At 32.3% G+C, this 15,655-nt stretch overlaps 1 protein-coding gene and 1 long non-coding RNA gene across 2 annotated transcripts; both read right to left on the bottom strand.

Annotated features, from left to right (window-relative positions):
• Nucleotides 1–1,890: 1,890 nt before the first annotated feature.
• LOC108220388 (peroxidase 72) lies at nucleotides 1,891–3,611 on the bottom strand. Its single transcript, XM_017394140.2, has 4 exons — nucleotides 3,308–3,611; nucleotides 3,010–3,201; nucleotides 2,722–2,887; nucleotides 1,891–2,476 (listed from the first exon to the last, which is right to left on the bottom strand). The coding sequence occupies exons 1-4, from the start codon at nucleotides 3,524–3,526 to the stop codon at nucleotides 2,064–2,066; spliced, it is 990 nt and encodes a 329-aa protein (XP_017249629.1). The 5' UTR covers nucleotides 3,527–3,611; the 3' UTR covers nucleotides 1,891–2,063.
• Nucleotides 3,612–10,071: 6,460 nt separating this feature from the next.
• On the bottom strand, nucleotides 10,072–12,924 carry LOC135152602 (uncharacterized). The gene is made up of 2 exons (XR_010291922.1): nucleotides 12,177–12,924; nucleotides 10,072–10,392 (listed from the first exon to the last, which is right to left on the bottom strand). It is a non-coding gene; the product is annotated as an uncharacterized LOC135152602 (long non-coding RNA).
• Between the last annotated feature and the right edge of the window lie 2,731 nt (nucleotides 12,925–15,655).

Below are 15,655 nucleotides of genomic sequence, written 5' to 3'. Positions count from 1 at the left end.
TAACGAATCTGATATTTTGAAGTTGGATTTGTTTTTTAGACCCGTATTTTTTTGAATTTGGATTTGAATTTAGTATTTACTAATTTGAAATTCGATCGAAAACCGAAATCCGGAAAAATGTCTGAAATACACACACAAGATTATGTATGCCATATACTCCCTCCGTCGGTTGAGTAGTATACATTGGGGACGGGGACGCGGCATGGATTTTAATGCTCTTGTAAAGTGCAGTTGTGTAATTTATTTTTAAAACTTTCTTTTTCTGAATTAAAGTTTGGATGTTATATTTTTATTCAGAAAAAGAAAATCTCAAAAATAAGTTACGGAACTATATTTTATGAGAGCATTGAAATGCGTGTCGAGCAGTTGAAAAGAAACGTATACAATTAAATGGAACAGAAGGAGTATCAAATATGCTATTTGGTATTTGTGTAATATGTCTTAATTTAATAAGTCATTTTCATAATATATCTGTTTTAATACGATAAGTATAAACATGTTTTATAGTTCTTATCACATAATAATAATAAATATGTTTTATAGTTCAATTTTATCGCATTTTTTCATACGTGTATTTTGTTCTCAAATAGATCTCAGGTTAAAAAAAAATTATAAATTAATAAGTGCCTCTTTTCTAAATCAGTAAGTGAGATGATGTATTATAATCATTAATTAAATCTGATGATTATATTCCTATGTTGTTTACTACTACAATATTATTAATGTATTAAATTTTAATTCTCAGATTTTGGGTTTTAAATATCAGTTTTCGAGTATTCAAATATTCAATCCAAAATTTTTAGATTTTAAGTGTACCTAAATCCGATTCAAAATCTGTCAAATCAGGTTCGGATATTCATTTTCGAATATTTTTTGGGTTTGGATCAAATTCGGATATAGATAAAATATTTTGGTTTGAATATGAATTATGCCATACCCGATCTGATCTGACCTGATTGTCCTTGCCAGTATTTACACTTAATTTTCGGGTGATAGTTTATAATGCACTGTGTAATCCAGCTTGTTTTTTCGTTAAAAATTACCTTTAACATTATTTATTTTTATATTTTTATGATCGTATTTGTCTTATCTTATTTTTCAGAAATAAATCATTTATTTTTGAAAAAACAGACCTTGTGTACTTCTTGAATCATTGTTTAACAGGGTATGTTTGGGTGAATTTGAAAAAATTAAATACGCATTTACATATTTTTTAGAAATGAAATGACGTATTTATGAAAAATAAGACGAAATAAATAAGATCACAAAAATCCAAATAAATAATATTAACGATAAACTTTAACGAATAAAAAGTTGAAAATTACAAAATATAAAATATTATGAAATTTATATCATAAATACAAAAAAGTATTGACAAGTTTCGATCAAAGTGATGCATCTTACAATTTTCTTTCTTTTTTTCATTTGGTTTCAGGTTTCCCTTTTCTATTATTCTTTTGTTATATTTTCTTCTAGTTTTTTTTTTGAATCCTTCGCTTTTGGTGTAATTTTCTTATTTTTTTTGTTTATTCCTTTTTCTTCTCACATTCTCCTCTCTAGTGTAGACCGCATGTCTCTTTGTTTTGCGTATTCAGGCTCTGAAATTTCAGTGTCTAAATGTCCGAAAACATATATGCATGACTTTCGGTTAGATGGTGAACTTTAGTGAATGAATCTTCTTAGTCTTTCTTCATATACGGGTATTGTTTTGCTTTATGGGTGTTTTCTGGGAATTTACTTGGTTGAAAAAAGCTTTTTCTTTCGGATATTGTACCTTGGTACAACTGAATACGTGAAAGTGTTTTGTGTCTCGTGACCAAAAAAAAAAGTGAAGAGTTACAAAATATAATTAACTCTTGGTAAATCAGGTACTCATAAAAAAATAAATCCTAAGAACAAACGTATAAAGATTTTAATTACTATAAACCATAAAATACAAATTCCACTACAGAAGTGGATGGATACCCACTCAACGTCGAAAAAGAGAATCACAAAACTGAGAAAACGAAATGCCTAACATGGTATCATATTTATTCCTGAGGGTGCCAACATACACTCTGTTCTTACTTGTTCATCTTCCTGCAAATCTTTCGGATCTCACCTTTGGAACCCGTTAATGGAGTTATGTTTCCCATTCTGATCATGGACTTGGCAAATTGCTCAAAGAATGCCTTGTTATCGTTTGCATATTTCTTTACTAGCTCCAAAGATGCTTCACTTTTGGTCACAAGAACTTGGTCAGAATTCAACAAGCCCTTTGAAGCTAACAAGTTTTTGAAGTAGTTGTTATCAAACTTTAGTGGAGTGACGAAATCTAATACGAAAAGGTTCTGGTCACCACCCGATCTTGGACACCGAGGTTTCAACTGAGCTGCGTACGACTGATCCAACGCGTAATCAGGCTGCCCATTGCCCGACTGATTGTACAGCCTCTGCCTGAAGCTGGTGCATCTTGAGTTTCCGATTGTGTGACTTCCTGCAGTACAATTATCCATAAATAAGTATCCGATATTACTTGGGCTATAGGCTATACTGGATCAATTCATGCAGGGGATGCTGGAATATGATAGGGTGGGCTCAGTCTTTTTTTTTTTTTTTTTTAAGTTCATGGGCCATTAAGCACTATTTTTGATTTGATTTTTTGGTGGTGGTGGAGGCCAGCCATAGCGTCGGTCCTGCCCTGTAGAGTGTAGACGCGTGACAAAATAAGCAATAAGTTACCTGAAAGAGCAACAAGATCAACCACATTTAAGCCTTTGAGCTTGAACTTTGTGAGGATGGTCTGGAAAGTGTTGTTTGGAGCAGGAATATTGTTGTTAGAGCCACTCAAACTTGCATCTCTAGCATCCCTTCTTCCCAACGGAACCTCCCAACTAGGTCCTCCCGTCTGTATGCACGTGAAAAATTAATAATTAGAACTGTGATTTTGTGCGTTTAAGCTGGGGAAAAGAGTTCTGATATGGTCATATACATTACATGGACAGAATTAACATAAGGCGAAAAATTTACCAGAACAGTAGAGTCCCTTGCAGCCAAGGCCATGATATCTGCACACGAGACGGTTTGAGGGCACTCCTTCTCTAGTGCAGATTTTATCTGCTCAATGACTTCAAATCCGCGAGCTGAATTTCTGTTAGGGTTGGACCTCTTCTCACTGATTAAGGTACCCGTGCTGTCTAATAATATCGACGCATCACAGCCCTGCATGACACAATAAAAAATATTAATCAGACCTTGTCCGAAACTCTCAACTACAAAGTACTCTTTGTGCATGAAGTATTAATACAAAAAAAAAAATGTGTCAAACCTTTACGAAGCAGTCATGGAAATGAAGGCGGAGCAGTGAAGCCGCCATCCGAGTCTCCTTGGCGACAGCATTTGCGACGACAGACTTCACAATTTCAACTGCCTTAGGGCAAGACCGGTCATAGAATTTTGGACTCAGACTTCCAGTTTTTTGAGAAAATGCAAGAGGAGCAAAAGCTATAAGAGATAAGAGCATGACAATGCTCATGGTTTGAGCCATATTAAGTATCAAGTACAACAATAACTAAATAATTTATGCAGGCTTGTTGTAAAATGCTAAGTTGTAGAAGTTGCTATGGATTGCAGGGGTATATAAAGAAGAATCCAAACTGAGGAAACAGGGGAGAGGGTCACAGAGTGTTGGAGTTGGTAACAACTTTTGGTTAAAATACTGTAGCAGTGAACTTTTTTGTTTTTATATCATCTGTGTAACAAACACAAAGTTCATCTCAACTAATCTGCCTCTGAAGGGAAGAGTGATTTGATTAGTGTAATCAAATACTCCCTCCATCCCAGTGAATTGTATACAGTTTCTTTTTTGGGACGTCCCATCAATTGTATACATTTCAAAAATAGTAAACTTTTATAATATAAAATATCATTACACCAACTATTTTCCTCCACTATCTTCATTCTATAATAATATAAACACTATTACACCCACTACTTTCCTCCACTATCTCAAATCTATTATTAAATATACATGGGTCCCACCACTATACCCACTTTTCATCTAACTTTACTAATTTCTTACCCAATTTCTTGGTCTCCGTGTCCCAGCCATTTGTATACAAATGACTGGGACGGAGGGAGTAGTGACTATTTCACGTGGAAAAAGCCTATTACTGTATTAATCATTGATCAATCATGTTAGTTAAAGCAAATCAGGACATAGTATTATCCTCGGTCATATTCACTTGTGTCGGTAAATGAAGATGTCAATTTTTATGACCAGAAGCACGGAATCGGAATTTCCGTTGGTAACGGTAAACTTGTGTTCATAATGCAATTATACTTGTTATCAAATTCCTAGTTGCACAATTGTAACTTCAGCATAACTCTTAACTTGAGATGATGCTCCGCACGAATCTGGTTGCATAGTCTCGTGATAAGATTATTAAATTACCCGAACCTTTTATTTTGTCTCGAAATAGTGTGCTACATAATGGACATAAACATGAAAGTTGGATGACATTACTTATTTTAGATCGACATAAACATCAATAGCTGAATCTGACACACGTATTCATGTTAGATATATATAACCGAGTACGAGTTCTTTGTTATTTCAAGTCCGTGTCCATGTTCTCAGCTTCTAAGTAGATTTCATAAGAGCTGATAACTTAATACTATTGATAGTAAATTTCAAAATTCTCGATTACAATGATATAATAATGAAATGCAAAATTCAAACGGATAGAGTAGATATGATAAAAGGTGAGTACAATAACCTGCTCTCTTTGACTGTCGCAATAACATATGACACATACGCTAGCTTGATTCAAGTTTCTGACACGTTACATTCGGTAGTTATGATTAATTATCTAAACTCAAGAAATTTAATTATTTGAAATATTTTATCCTAAGATATAGTATCTTAATACAACTGCTCCACTGGACCACAACTACAAGTAGGCGTCTGGAAATGAATAGCTTGCTTTAGGACTGTTACAAGTTACAAGCCTTAAACAAAGGCACTATTTCTTACTGATTAAGATTGCTTCGTGAACTGGATCGAATTGATCCTTGAATTATATAGTATTTTGCGTAGTCCACAATATAAAGTGGTAAAGAGTCCGGGCACTTTGGATTAAATATACTTTGGGCTTCAATAAGACACTTCAAGCATGTTGTTATTTGTTGGACTTCAATAAGAAACTTCAAGCATGTTATTCGACCATCTCACTAGCTAATTATAATGAGGGGGTGTTTGGCCCGGCTTGAAAATCCTGTATTCGTAAGTTAGAAACATTTATTCATATCGTTTACCTAAAAAGACAAAAAATATTTATAAAAAAAAGTTGAAAATACAACCTTTTATTACATGGCTTTTACTTTTTCCCAAACATTTTAATCATCTATAAATTTTTAACTTACTTCTAATTTCTATTTCACTTCTTTATTTTAAGTAAAAAACACTTATTTTAATCTCACCGATCGGTTCCTGAATGTACGCACTTCGGCACTTGTATTATATAAACATAATAGATTCATCAGATTTACATGCATATTGAAAAATAATGGTTAATATGAAGCTTTAGTTAAATGTACCCAAATTGAAGTGTGAGGACCTTTTATGCACTATCTAAACCGGTTAATAAAAGCGGATTCAGATGTATTAATACGGTACGACGGATATGAATATATTTTAGTCATGATCATCTATTTTATTATAAACTAGCATTTTTTGTCCGTGCTACGCACACGGGTATGATTCTCTGATTTTTTTATCTACTCAACCTATGCTTTGTACTTTGTGTCTTGATTAAGCTCAAATATGACAGGTAATCGTCGCAGTCAAAGTATTTATCATGGGTATTAAGTTATAAAATTTTACTTGTTTATAAGTTAGAATAGTCATGTAATGTAAAAGTCACACGATGGGTTGTAGTCGTTAACGATAATATAAACGTTATTACTTATTTTAGCGAAAAACACGCAACATATATTAATAATCACGCGAATCAAACAAATCCTCAAATCCAAAGACATCAATCAATTATCAAATATTAATATTAATAAAACAAATAGAGCAGGAGAGGCGATAAGTCTGCCATTTAGCTAGCTTCCAAAAGGACTCCAATTTCCTACATAGAATAGAAGGAAACAAAGGTAAATCAGATAACTCCGAAAAATTCGTATTAAATCTTTATTTGAATGAACCCAATTTTTAATTAATTAGAAGCGTACTAATTAATTAGAAATTTATTGTTAAGTTATTTAAACATAAATATGCTCATTTATCAAATTTTTATTTAAACATAAATATGCTCATTTATCAAATTTTTATTTAAATAAAAATATGCTCATAGTATTTTGGCCAGCGCTACGCACATAGGTATAAGTTTTTGTTTTTTTAATTCAGTAAACCCATACATTTTTTTATGAACAAAGAGTATGCTATGAGATATAGTTATGAAAGACAACGTATGTAAGAGTCAAAATACTCGAGTTATGTTATTGGCGATCAGTACGTTGTAAATGTTAAAGATAATATATACGAATGTCGATTAAAAAAATAAAATCACGCAACAGAAATTATAACGACGCGGACTATATAAATCTTTGTATTTAGCCACATAAATAATTATAAACTTAACCTGATTATGCAGATTATAAAGCTTCCATCCATTCCCTAATTAAAAAATTAAGGTGAATATGCTGATGATAGAGTTTCCTCCCGTCCTTAATAAAAATTGATAAATATTTTAAGAAATAATTAACCTTGAAGGAATACATCAATAAAGTAACACGTATGTTGTCATAATTCAGTTATGTTACTAAAATTATATGCTATAATTATTGCCTATATTGATAATTGCTAATAAGAAGATATACGTCATAAATATTAATAACGGAATATATTTTTCATTAGTATCATTAATATAACAAAATATTTCATATAATAATAATAATTCATGTTTGGAATAAAAAATTTATAAATTTATGGATCTATTATTAAATCATTATTTGTATAGTTAAAATAATAAAAAATATTAGGTAATTTTTTCTAAAATATTTACAAAAGACATGAAAATAGTAATGACTATATAATTAAAATTTCTCGGCGACGCCTCGTATCTTAAATAAAATAACGAAAAATAAAATAAACTGTATGTAAAGAAAAAATTATTGTTAAGTTATTTAATAAAACGATGCTCATTTATCAAATTTTTATTTAAATAAAAATATGTTCATGCATTTTGGCCCGTGCTACGTACGCATGTATGATTTTTTGTTTTTTTATCTAGTTAACCTATACATTTTTTATCAACAAACTGTATAATATGAGATATAGGTTATGAAAGACAACGTATGTAAGAGTCAAAATTCTCGAGTTATGTTATTGGCGATCAGTACGTTGTAGATGTTAAAGATAATAATATATACGAATGTCGATTGAAAAAAAATAAAATCACGCAACAGAAATTATAACAACGCGGAATATATAAGTCCTTGTATTTAGAAACATAAATAATTATAAACTTAACCTGACTAAGGTGAATATTCTGATGATAGAGTTTCCTCCGATTCTTAATAAAAATGGATAAATAGGTTAAGAAATAATTGACCTTAAAAGAATACATCAATAAAGTAATACATATGTTGTCATAATTCAGTTACATTGCTAAATTGATGGGCTTTTTTTATTCATAACCAAGTTTTCAATCTTATTTCCAAAAATATTACCTTCTCCAATAGTGATGGGCATTCACCCCGCCCCGCTCGACCCCGATCCGATCCCCGCCCCGAACCCCGCCCCGTTCGGGTCGGGGATTCGGGAAATTTTTCGGGGGCGGGGCGGGGATCGGGTAAAGTTTTATAAAAAATTCGGGGATCGGGGCGAGGTCGGGGATTCGTGTCTCCCCGTCCCGATCCCCGACCCCGATTGTGTATATATATATATATATATATATATATATACAATAATATGTTTATATATATTATACTAAATAAATAACGAAAAATTGATATCTTTTATAATATTATTAAAATTAAGAAATAATCTTTATTTTTATAGGTCGATTATAATTATATTGTGATATAATATATTTTATAATTTTAAATCTATCTTTTATTTATGTTATAAATCAATTTTAATATGATTTAATGTTGAAAATATGAATTAATATCATTTTATTAGTATATTAGGAGTTAATATTTTGTTTTTTATAAAAAAATATATCATATATTATAAAGTCATTATTTTTTTATTAAAAAAATAAAATTGCCCGAATCCCCGCGGGGATCCCCGTTCCTCGTTCGGGGCGAGGATCGGGGAGAAAAAGAATCCCCGTTCGGGGTTCGGGGTGGGGTCGGGGATGGGGTTGGAATTCGGGGATCGGGGGCGGGGATAGCACTCTCCGACCCCGAAGTACCCCCGCGCCCATCCCTCTTCTCCAATCTTACTTTCATAAATACTACCTTCTCTAAAATATTTTCAAAAATACGGTGGTTGCATATGCAACCATATATGCAACTGAATTCCTGATTTCAAGTTCCAGTTTTCAAATGTCATTGATGAGGTCGAAAATGACATTTGAAAACTGGAACTTGAAATCAGGAATTCAGTTGCATATATGGTTGCATATGCAACCACCGTATTTTTGAAAAATATTTTCAAAAAGATAGTATATTTGAAAGATTTTAGGAAAGGTAGTATTTTTGAAAATAAGATTAGCAAATGTAGTATTTTTGAAAATAAGATTGAAAAAACAGTATACAAGGTAATTTCCCTAAATTTATATTGTGACGGTCCGAGAATCCGGGGGCCTGGATCCTGACGTCACCACACGAAACCATTTTAAAACACTTTGAAAACCTGTTTTATTATTTTTTTTTTATAAAGATAATGAAAATCCAAAAGAATTTTAAAACTTGAAATTCAAAACTTGAAAGCCATAATAAGAGAATTTCAAGAGAACATTTAAACTTTAATAAATGATTCGAAAGAGAACATATGAACCCCCTAAAACAGCAGGATCGCATCCAGGTTACAGTATTGAAATTAGAATCCACCACTAATATTACACAACATTTCTTACCAAATCAGATCATCTTCGATAAGAAGAATCACGGTCAATAATTCCAGCTATGACTTACACTTGAATCCCTAAAGCACAGCTCTAGCTTGCACCAACCTCATCAACTTTCCTGAACACTCCTCGACCACTGGATTCTCAACTCTGTCTCCTCGCCTAGCATTAGCCTTATTCACAATCTCAATCAATCATCTCATCTTTAAGCCTTTCTGAAATGGTTAGAAAGGAATAGCAAGGGTGAGCAACAATGCTCAGCAAGTAATAATAAACAATGATAGTTCTGAAATGATATAACAGAAGTTCACGAGTTCAAGATATAAGAGGATTCAACCTGAGTTCATGAGTTCATGGTATTGTATAGAATGATTTACAATACCTTGCAGCATTTAAACTGAGAAATTCAATCTTTCCAAAGAATTATTGAATTGGACTATCACATTTTAATTAAAACCAAGGTTAGGCAGCTGATCAGTTCTGCACTAACCCCGAGCAGGCCCCGCCATGCTCTATCACTGGATCCAAGGCACTCATTGGCCTAACATGACCACGAATCTGGTCCACAGGTTTATATAAAAACAATAATCCAATTCTCTAATTCAATTCAAGAAGCCAATGTAAATTAACAGAACATCATCATAAATATCATCAACAACAGAATAATTCCAATTCAAACTTTGATAATAATCTATTCATAAATCATGATCCATCATTTCATAAATCACAGTTCAGGAAATCCTCAACTATTCAGTATCCTCCATTATCGGCTAAGCAACTGAATTTAGCCTGCTAAACCAGCATGACAATGGCGGGTTGAATAATCAAGAAGATCCCAATTCATTCAAAGCTCTAACTATCACTGAGCAACACATGCTTCAATGACAATCTAAACTTCGAATTAATTTGTAAAACGGAAATTCTTTAGAAACTTGAAGATTAGAAAGAATGGGTCAGAATACTTGCACTTTCAAACATTGAAAAGAAAGGTATGAATACTTGAAACATATACCAAAGGAATGGATCAGAATATTTGCAATATATCCAAGAGAAAGGTTTAGGATACTTGCAACACATATAAAAAGAATGGATCAGAATATGCAATATATCCAAAAGCAGGGTGCAGGATACTTGCCTTAAATCTGACTCCAGTCTCACATCTCTATCTCATCTTTCCACTTTCACAATCTATGCATCTCATAATCTCTAGACCATCTCTAGCTATACTCTATTCGCCACATCGCTTCGCTTACTCGATTCATCCCTTATTCGCCTTGCAATACCATTTCGACTTCCTGACGTCTTCGAGCGTACACGTCTCGTCCCAATCCTTTACGAGAATAAGATAATACTATAGTCACTAAACAATATATCGCATATACATATCACGTATACCGACACCCACTTATATATCCCTTTAAACTTATCAGATATCACGTAACACATAAGCATGCTTTGACTCTAACATATAGTCAATCATATTCCACACAACATATCGCCCATCAATTATCATATAAATCCTATCGAAAATCCAACATCGTCTCGTCTATTTATTAGACTATCCACCTGTTATCCTATCTCAATCAACAATCAACCAACAAGATCCAATTACTATAATCCATATATTCTTATCCAATATCAATCAACTCACGACACTATGTCATCCAAATCTTTTATCATGTATATAATATCAAGAATAAACCTATATATCACGTAATCATCAATTAATAGCAATCAAATAACATATAATCACATTCTGTGTATTTAACAACAATTATTCACATTCTCGACTCCATCATATTATTATGTCACATTAAAATAGACTTTATAAACTTCTGTCTCTCTTTCGTTTCACTTGATTCCGACTTACGGATCAAAAGTTATGCTCAAAACAGTTTTCTCACTCTCCTATCGGCACATAACACATCCAACCAATAGCAGACAACACACAACACATAAGGTTTCCCATCCCAATTGATGTCAAATCAACTCTTGGGTTAAAAATGATTTTTCGGGAATTTTCTGGAATTTTTAAACATTTTTCGGAATTAAAATCGATAAAAGAATCACTTTTCGGATAAATAATCAAGTCCCAAATACTTGAAATTGGACTTGAAATCATTCATAAACAATTGTCGAGCCTTGAACATAATTTAGAAAAATATTCCAAAGCTCGAAACTATTTTTCGGAATTTTTAAATCAAAAAGGATAATTAAATCCAATTAATTAATCAATTAAAATCAATTAATAATTAATTAAAATAATTAATCAATTAATATTTAAATTAATTGACCAATTAAAATAATTAATTAGTAATTAAAATTAATTAACAAACTAATTTAGATTTATTTTTGAATAAACACAAATAATTAAAAAGCATTTTTGAATTTAAAATAAATAAATAAAAACAATTTTTGAAAATTAAAATAAAAAGGTTTAAAGTGTAACTTTTGAAAAGTTTTTGTCCAGGGTCTATTTTGTAAAAACTGGAACTGCCAGGGTTTGTTTTGAAAGAATGAAAACCCGGGTGACTCAAAGTCACCATCTCCAAACGTTAGGGGTGCAAACGGCAATTTGCCGCCGCCACCACCCTAACTCGTCGGAGACGGCCACAGAGGCCACCACTGCCTCCCAGAATCTCCAGAATCGAACTAAACAACACCCCCAACTCCGTTCATCCATCAGATTCATCAATCGTGGACATATATGGCCGGAAAAAGCTTGGAAACCTCGCCGCCGGCGAGTCGTTTCCCGGAACCTGGCAACGCATACACGCCTCCAACAACACACTTTAACACATGAAACTACTCTATTTTACACGATCTTCGTAATAGAATCATCAATTTTTACCCAGAACGTCTCGAACTAAAAGCCCCAAATTTTCAATTGGAAACATTCATAACCTCCCAAGAACATTCAAGAACAAGCTTCGATAATCAAACCCCTTTTTCTATATGTTATCGAACTCAAAAATCAACATATAATATACCAAAACGACGAGAAAAGCACGTACTACAACATGGAATCATCCAAACAATCAAACAAACACGTTTGCAAAAATCCACTATTTAAATCTTAATAATTCGAATTTTAAAACTTCAATTACTCCCTACCTGTGAATCTCATGTTGTTTTTGATGATTGATCTGGGTTCTACTCTTCGATATCTTCGATTTGACTATTCGCACGCTTGATTCTGACTCCAATAACACCTTCAAATCTTCGTTTGATTATGAAGAACACGAAGAACACCGCTCGGTTTCTCTCGGTATTCGTGCAGAGAAAGTAGTGAAATGATTTTACGGTTGAAAATAGGCTCTAGAAAGGTTTATTTATACTTACGAATAATTGGTACCCCTTTGGATCGTTTATGACATGAAAATATGTATTTAGTAGCTTTATATAATAAAACGGGGTCCAATCGGTACTGGTTTTCAAGATAATCATCAAAACGGGGCTTTTTAGTCAGTCATTAGTATGCGGGTCCCATTGCAATTATTACAAGATAAGGATGAATCAAAATATCTAGTTTCACGTTTATCGAGACAACCAGATAATTATCAACAATTAAAATACCCGCAAAACTCCGCCGGACCGACTCCGGGAAAAACCGTACTCCGGATCGAAAAAGTCAAAACACGAAAAATGTCCGGAATATTGAAATTAGGCTAAAGGTGAGTTTTGTTGAAACTTCCGGGAAGAAAATTTGCTACCTCGTTACGAGTGGACGGTTTTACGGAAGTCAAATAATTAATAAATAAATATAAATATACGCAATTAAATCCGTAAATCGATTATAAAATCATCTAACATTCCATAAATCGATATGAACATAACCAAATAAACTATATTTTCTCCTGAGCATATAGGAATTGAAATCTCGCGAATACAAACACATACGAGCATTCAGCTTAATAAACTAGATAACACAAAATTCACAAAAATTCATATATTACTCATATAATATTAATAATTAATCATAACTAATTAACAAACAAATTCACCCATACCACTTAATCACATAACACATATATTCACAAAATATTCATACAGAATTTTCAAAACAATATATGAAAATCAGTTTTGAAAATACAATTATTTATCAATAACACAATAACCCGGGGGTTTAAATATAAAACTTTGAAAACTCATTAAACTGGAATAAAATATTAAATCTTATTCCCTTCTTTAAAGAAAAATCACTTTTAATACTAATAAAAATATTTTTAAAAATCCGGGTCATTACAATCTACCCTCCTTATAGGGATTCCGTCCTCGGAATCAGAGAAAGAAGGAGGATGCATAATCTGTAAAATCCATACTAATCCATAACACAAGTATAATCACATACAACTATTCACATAATCACATCAATATTCAACTAGAGCCAACAATAATATCTAGACAAATACATTTATAATAATCAAATCTGAATTTAATAATATGGGATATTACATTCTACCCCCCTTATAAGGATTCCGCCCTCGGAATCCGCAAAGAGAACTCAAACGTATCACTTTGAAGATTCCACTATACACTTCGTAATATCATATCGTCATCTACCTTTGATTGATCTTGGCATACCTTTAACTTTAATGGAAAAGGAAAATCAAACTTTCGTGATTGCAACATTCATTTCCCAAGAATCAATCTTTGGGAATTTTCGAATAGAACAAGATGTTTTCAAAATAGGTAACATTGGACTACAAGAGTGACTGGGAGATCAATACGATCAAATGAACTTAATGTTGCGTGTCCACAGTAGACACTACTAAAGGTTGTTAACCTTCTTGTAATCACAACACACACAAGTGATGGCGTCCCATCCAACTCCTATCACACAGACAGGTATACCTTGTGTCCCCTATAAATAGGGTTGTTCATCCCAATCAAATTGAAGAAATGTCAAGAAATATCAACGAATGTCAAGGAATATCAAAACTATTAAATAACATCAAGGAATATCAAAGAAGATGAAAGGGTATCAAGGAATGTCAAGAAATGTCAAACAATATCAAGGAACATCACTGTCTCTTCACAACAACCTTTATCACACATCTTTGCCTTCCAACTCATACCAATAATCAATATCAATGTCATCTTAGAATTTGAGAAATTGAAGATCGCATTTATCAAAACTTTTGTAGAAAAGATATCATGATAATATCGCACTGATGAGAAAACAATCAAAAGAATCTTTAGTTGAAGAGAGGTATTGCCAAGGTCTTCTCAAATTCTCACTCTACTTTACAAAATCGTTTATTCGATTTATGTCATCCTTTCAACGTTCTCGATAATCCATCGATTTGACTCGTAATAGCCTCGTAAGATGTCATCGTAGACGTTATCGTCCGTAATAACTCTGGCCCATGTAGTTTACATTCTTCAACTTTATCCCAGTTGCCTTTGAAATCCATAGCACAAACACGTAACGTATCTTTGATTGTCTGGATCATCAACCTGTGGGTTATGGGCCCACCTTGATGCCATTTGAAATCCCGATTAGCTCGAAGCGTTGTCGTCGAGGACTAACGTTCTAACTTACTCGTAGACATCATCTCTAATAACTGGACTCAATTCCACATACTTTCTATCATGCACTTTTCCTCTATCAACCTCTATCTACCAATCTCTCCTTCTACTTCAGTATAACTCATATCTTACACTAACTCTTCATATCTCACAAAAACAATATACCTCTTCCAAATATCTGACATGGTCAACATACTATGAACCATGTATATAATATCACGAATAAACCTATATATCACGTAATCATCAATTAATAGCAATCAAATAACATATAATCACATTCTGTGTATTTAACAACAATTATTCACATTCTCGACTCCATCATATTATTATGTCACATTAAAATAGACTTTATAAACTTCTGTCTCTCTTTCGTTTCACTTGATTCCGACTTACGGATCAAAAGTTATGCTCAAAACAGTTTTCTCACTCTCCTATCGGCACATAACACATCCAACCAATAGCAGACAACACACAACACATAAGGTTTCCCATCCCGACTAATGTGAAATCGAGTCTCGGGTTTAAAATGATTTTTCGGGAATTTTCTGGAATTTTTAAACATTTTTCGGAATTAAAATCGATAAAAGAATCACTTTTCGAATAAATAATCAAGTCCCAAATACTTGAAATTGGACTTGAAATCATTCATAAACAATTGTCGAGCCTTGAACATAATTTAGAAAAATATTCCAAAGCTCGAAACTATTTTTCGGAATTTTTAAATCAAAAAGGATAATTAAATCCAATTAATTAATCAATTAAAATCAATTAATAATTAATTAAAATAATTAATCAATTAATATTTAAATTAATTGACCAATTAAAATAATTAATTAGTAATTAAAATTAATTAACAAACTAATTTAGATTTATTTTTGAATAAACACAAATAATTAAAAAGCATTTTTGAATTTAAAATAAATAAATAAAAACAATTTTTGAAAATTAAAATAAAAAGGTTTAAAGTGTAACTTTTGAAAAGTTTTTGTCCAGGGTCTATTTTGTAAAAACTGGAACTGCCAGGGTTTGTTTTGAAAGAATGAAAACCCGGGTGACTC

This window comes from Daucus carota, chromosome 5, assembly GCF_001625215.2.
Source record: "Daucus carota subsp. sativus chromosome 5, DH1 v3.0, whole genome shotgun sequence".
NCBI lineage: Eukaryota > Viridiplantae > Streptophyta > Magnoliopsida > Apiales > Apiaceae > Daucus > Daucus carota.
This window is presented reverse-complemented; position numbering and strand designations above follow the sequence as displayed.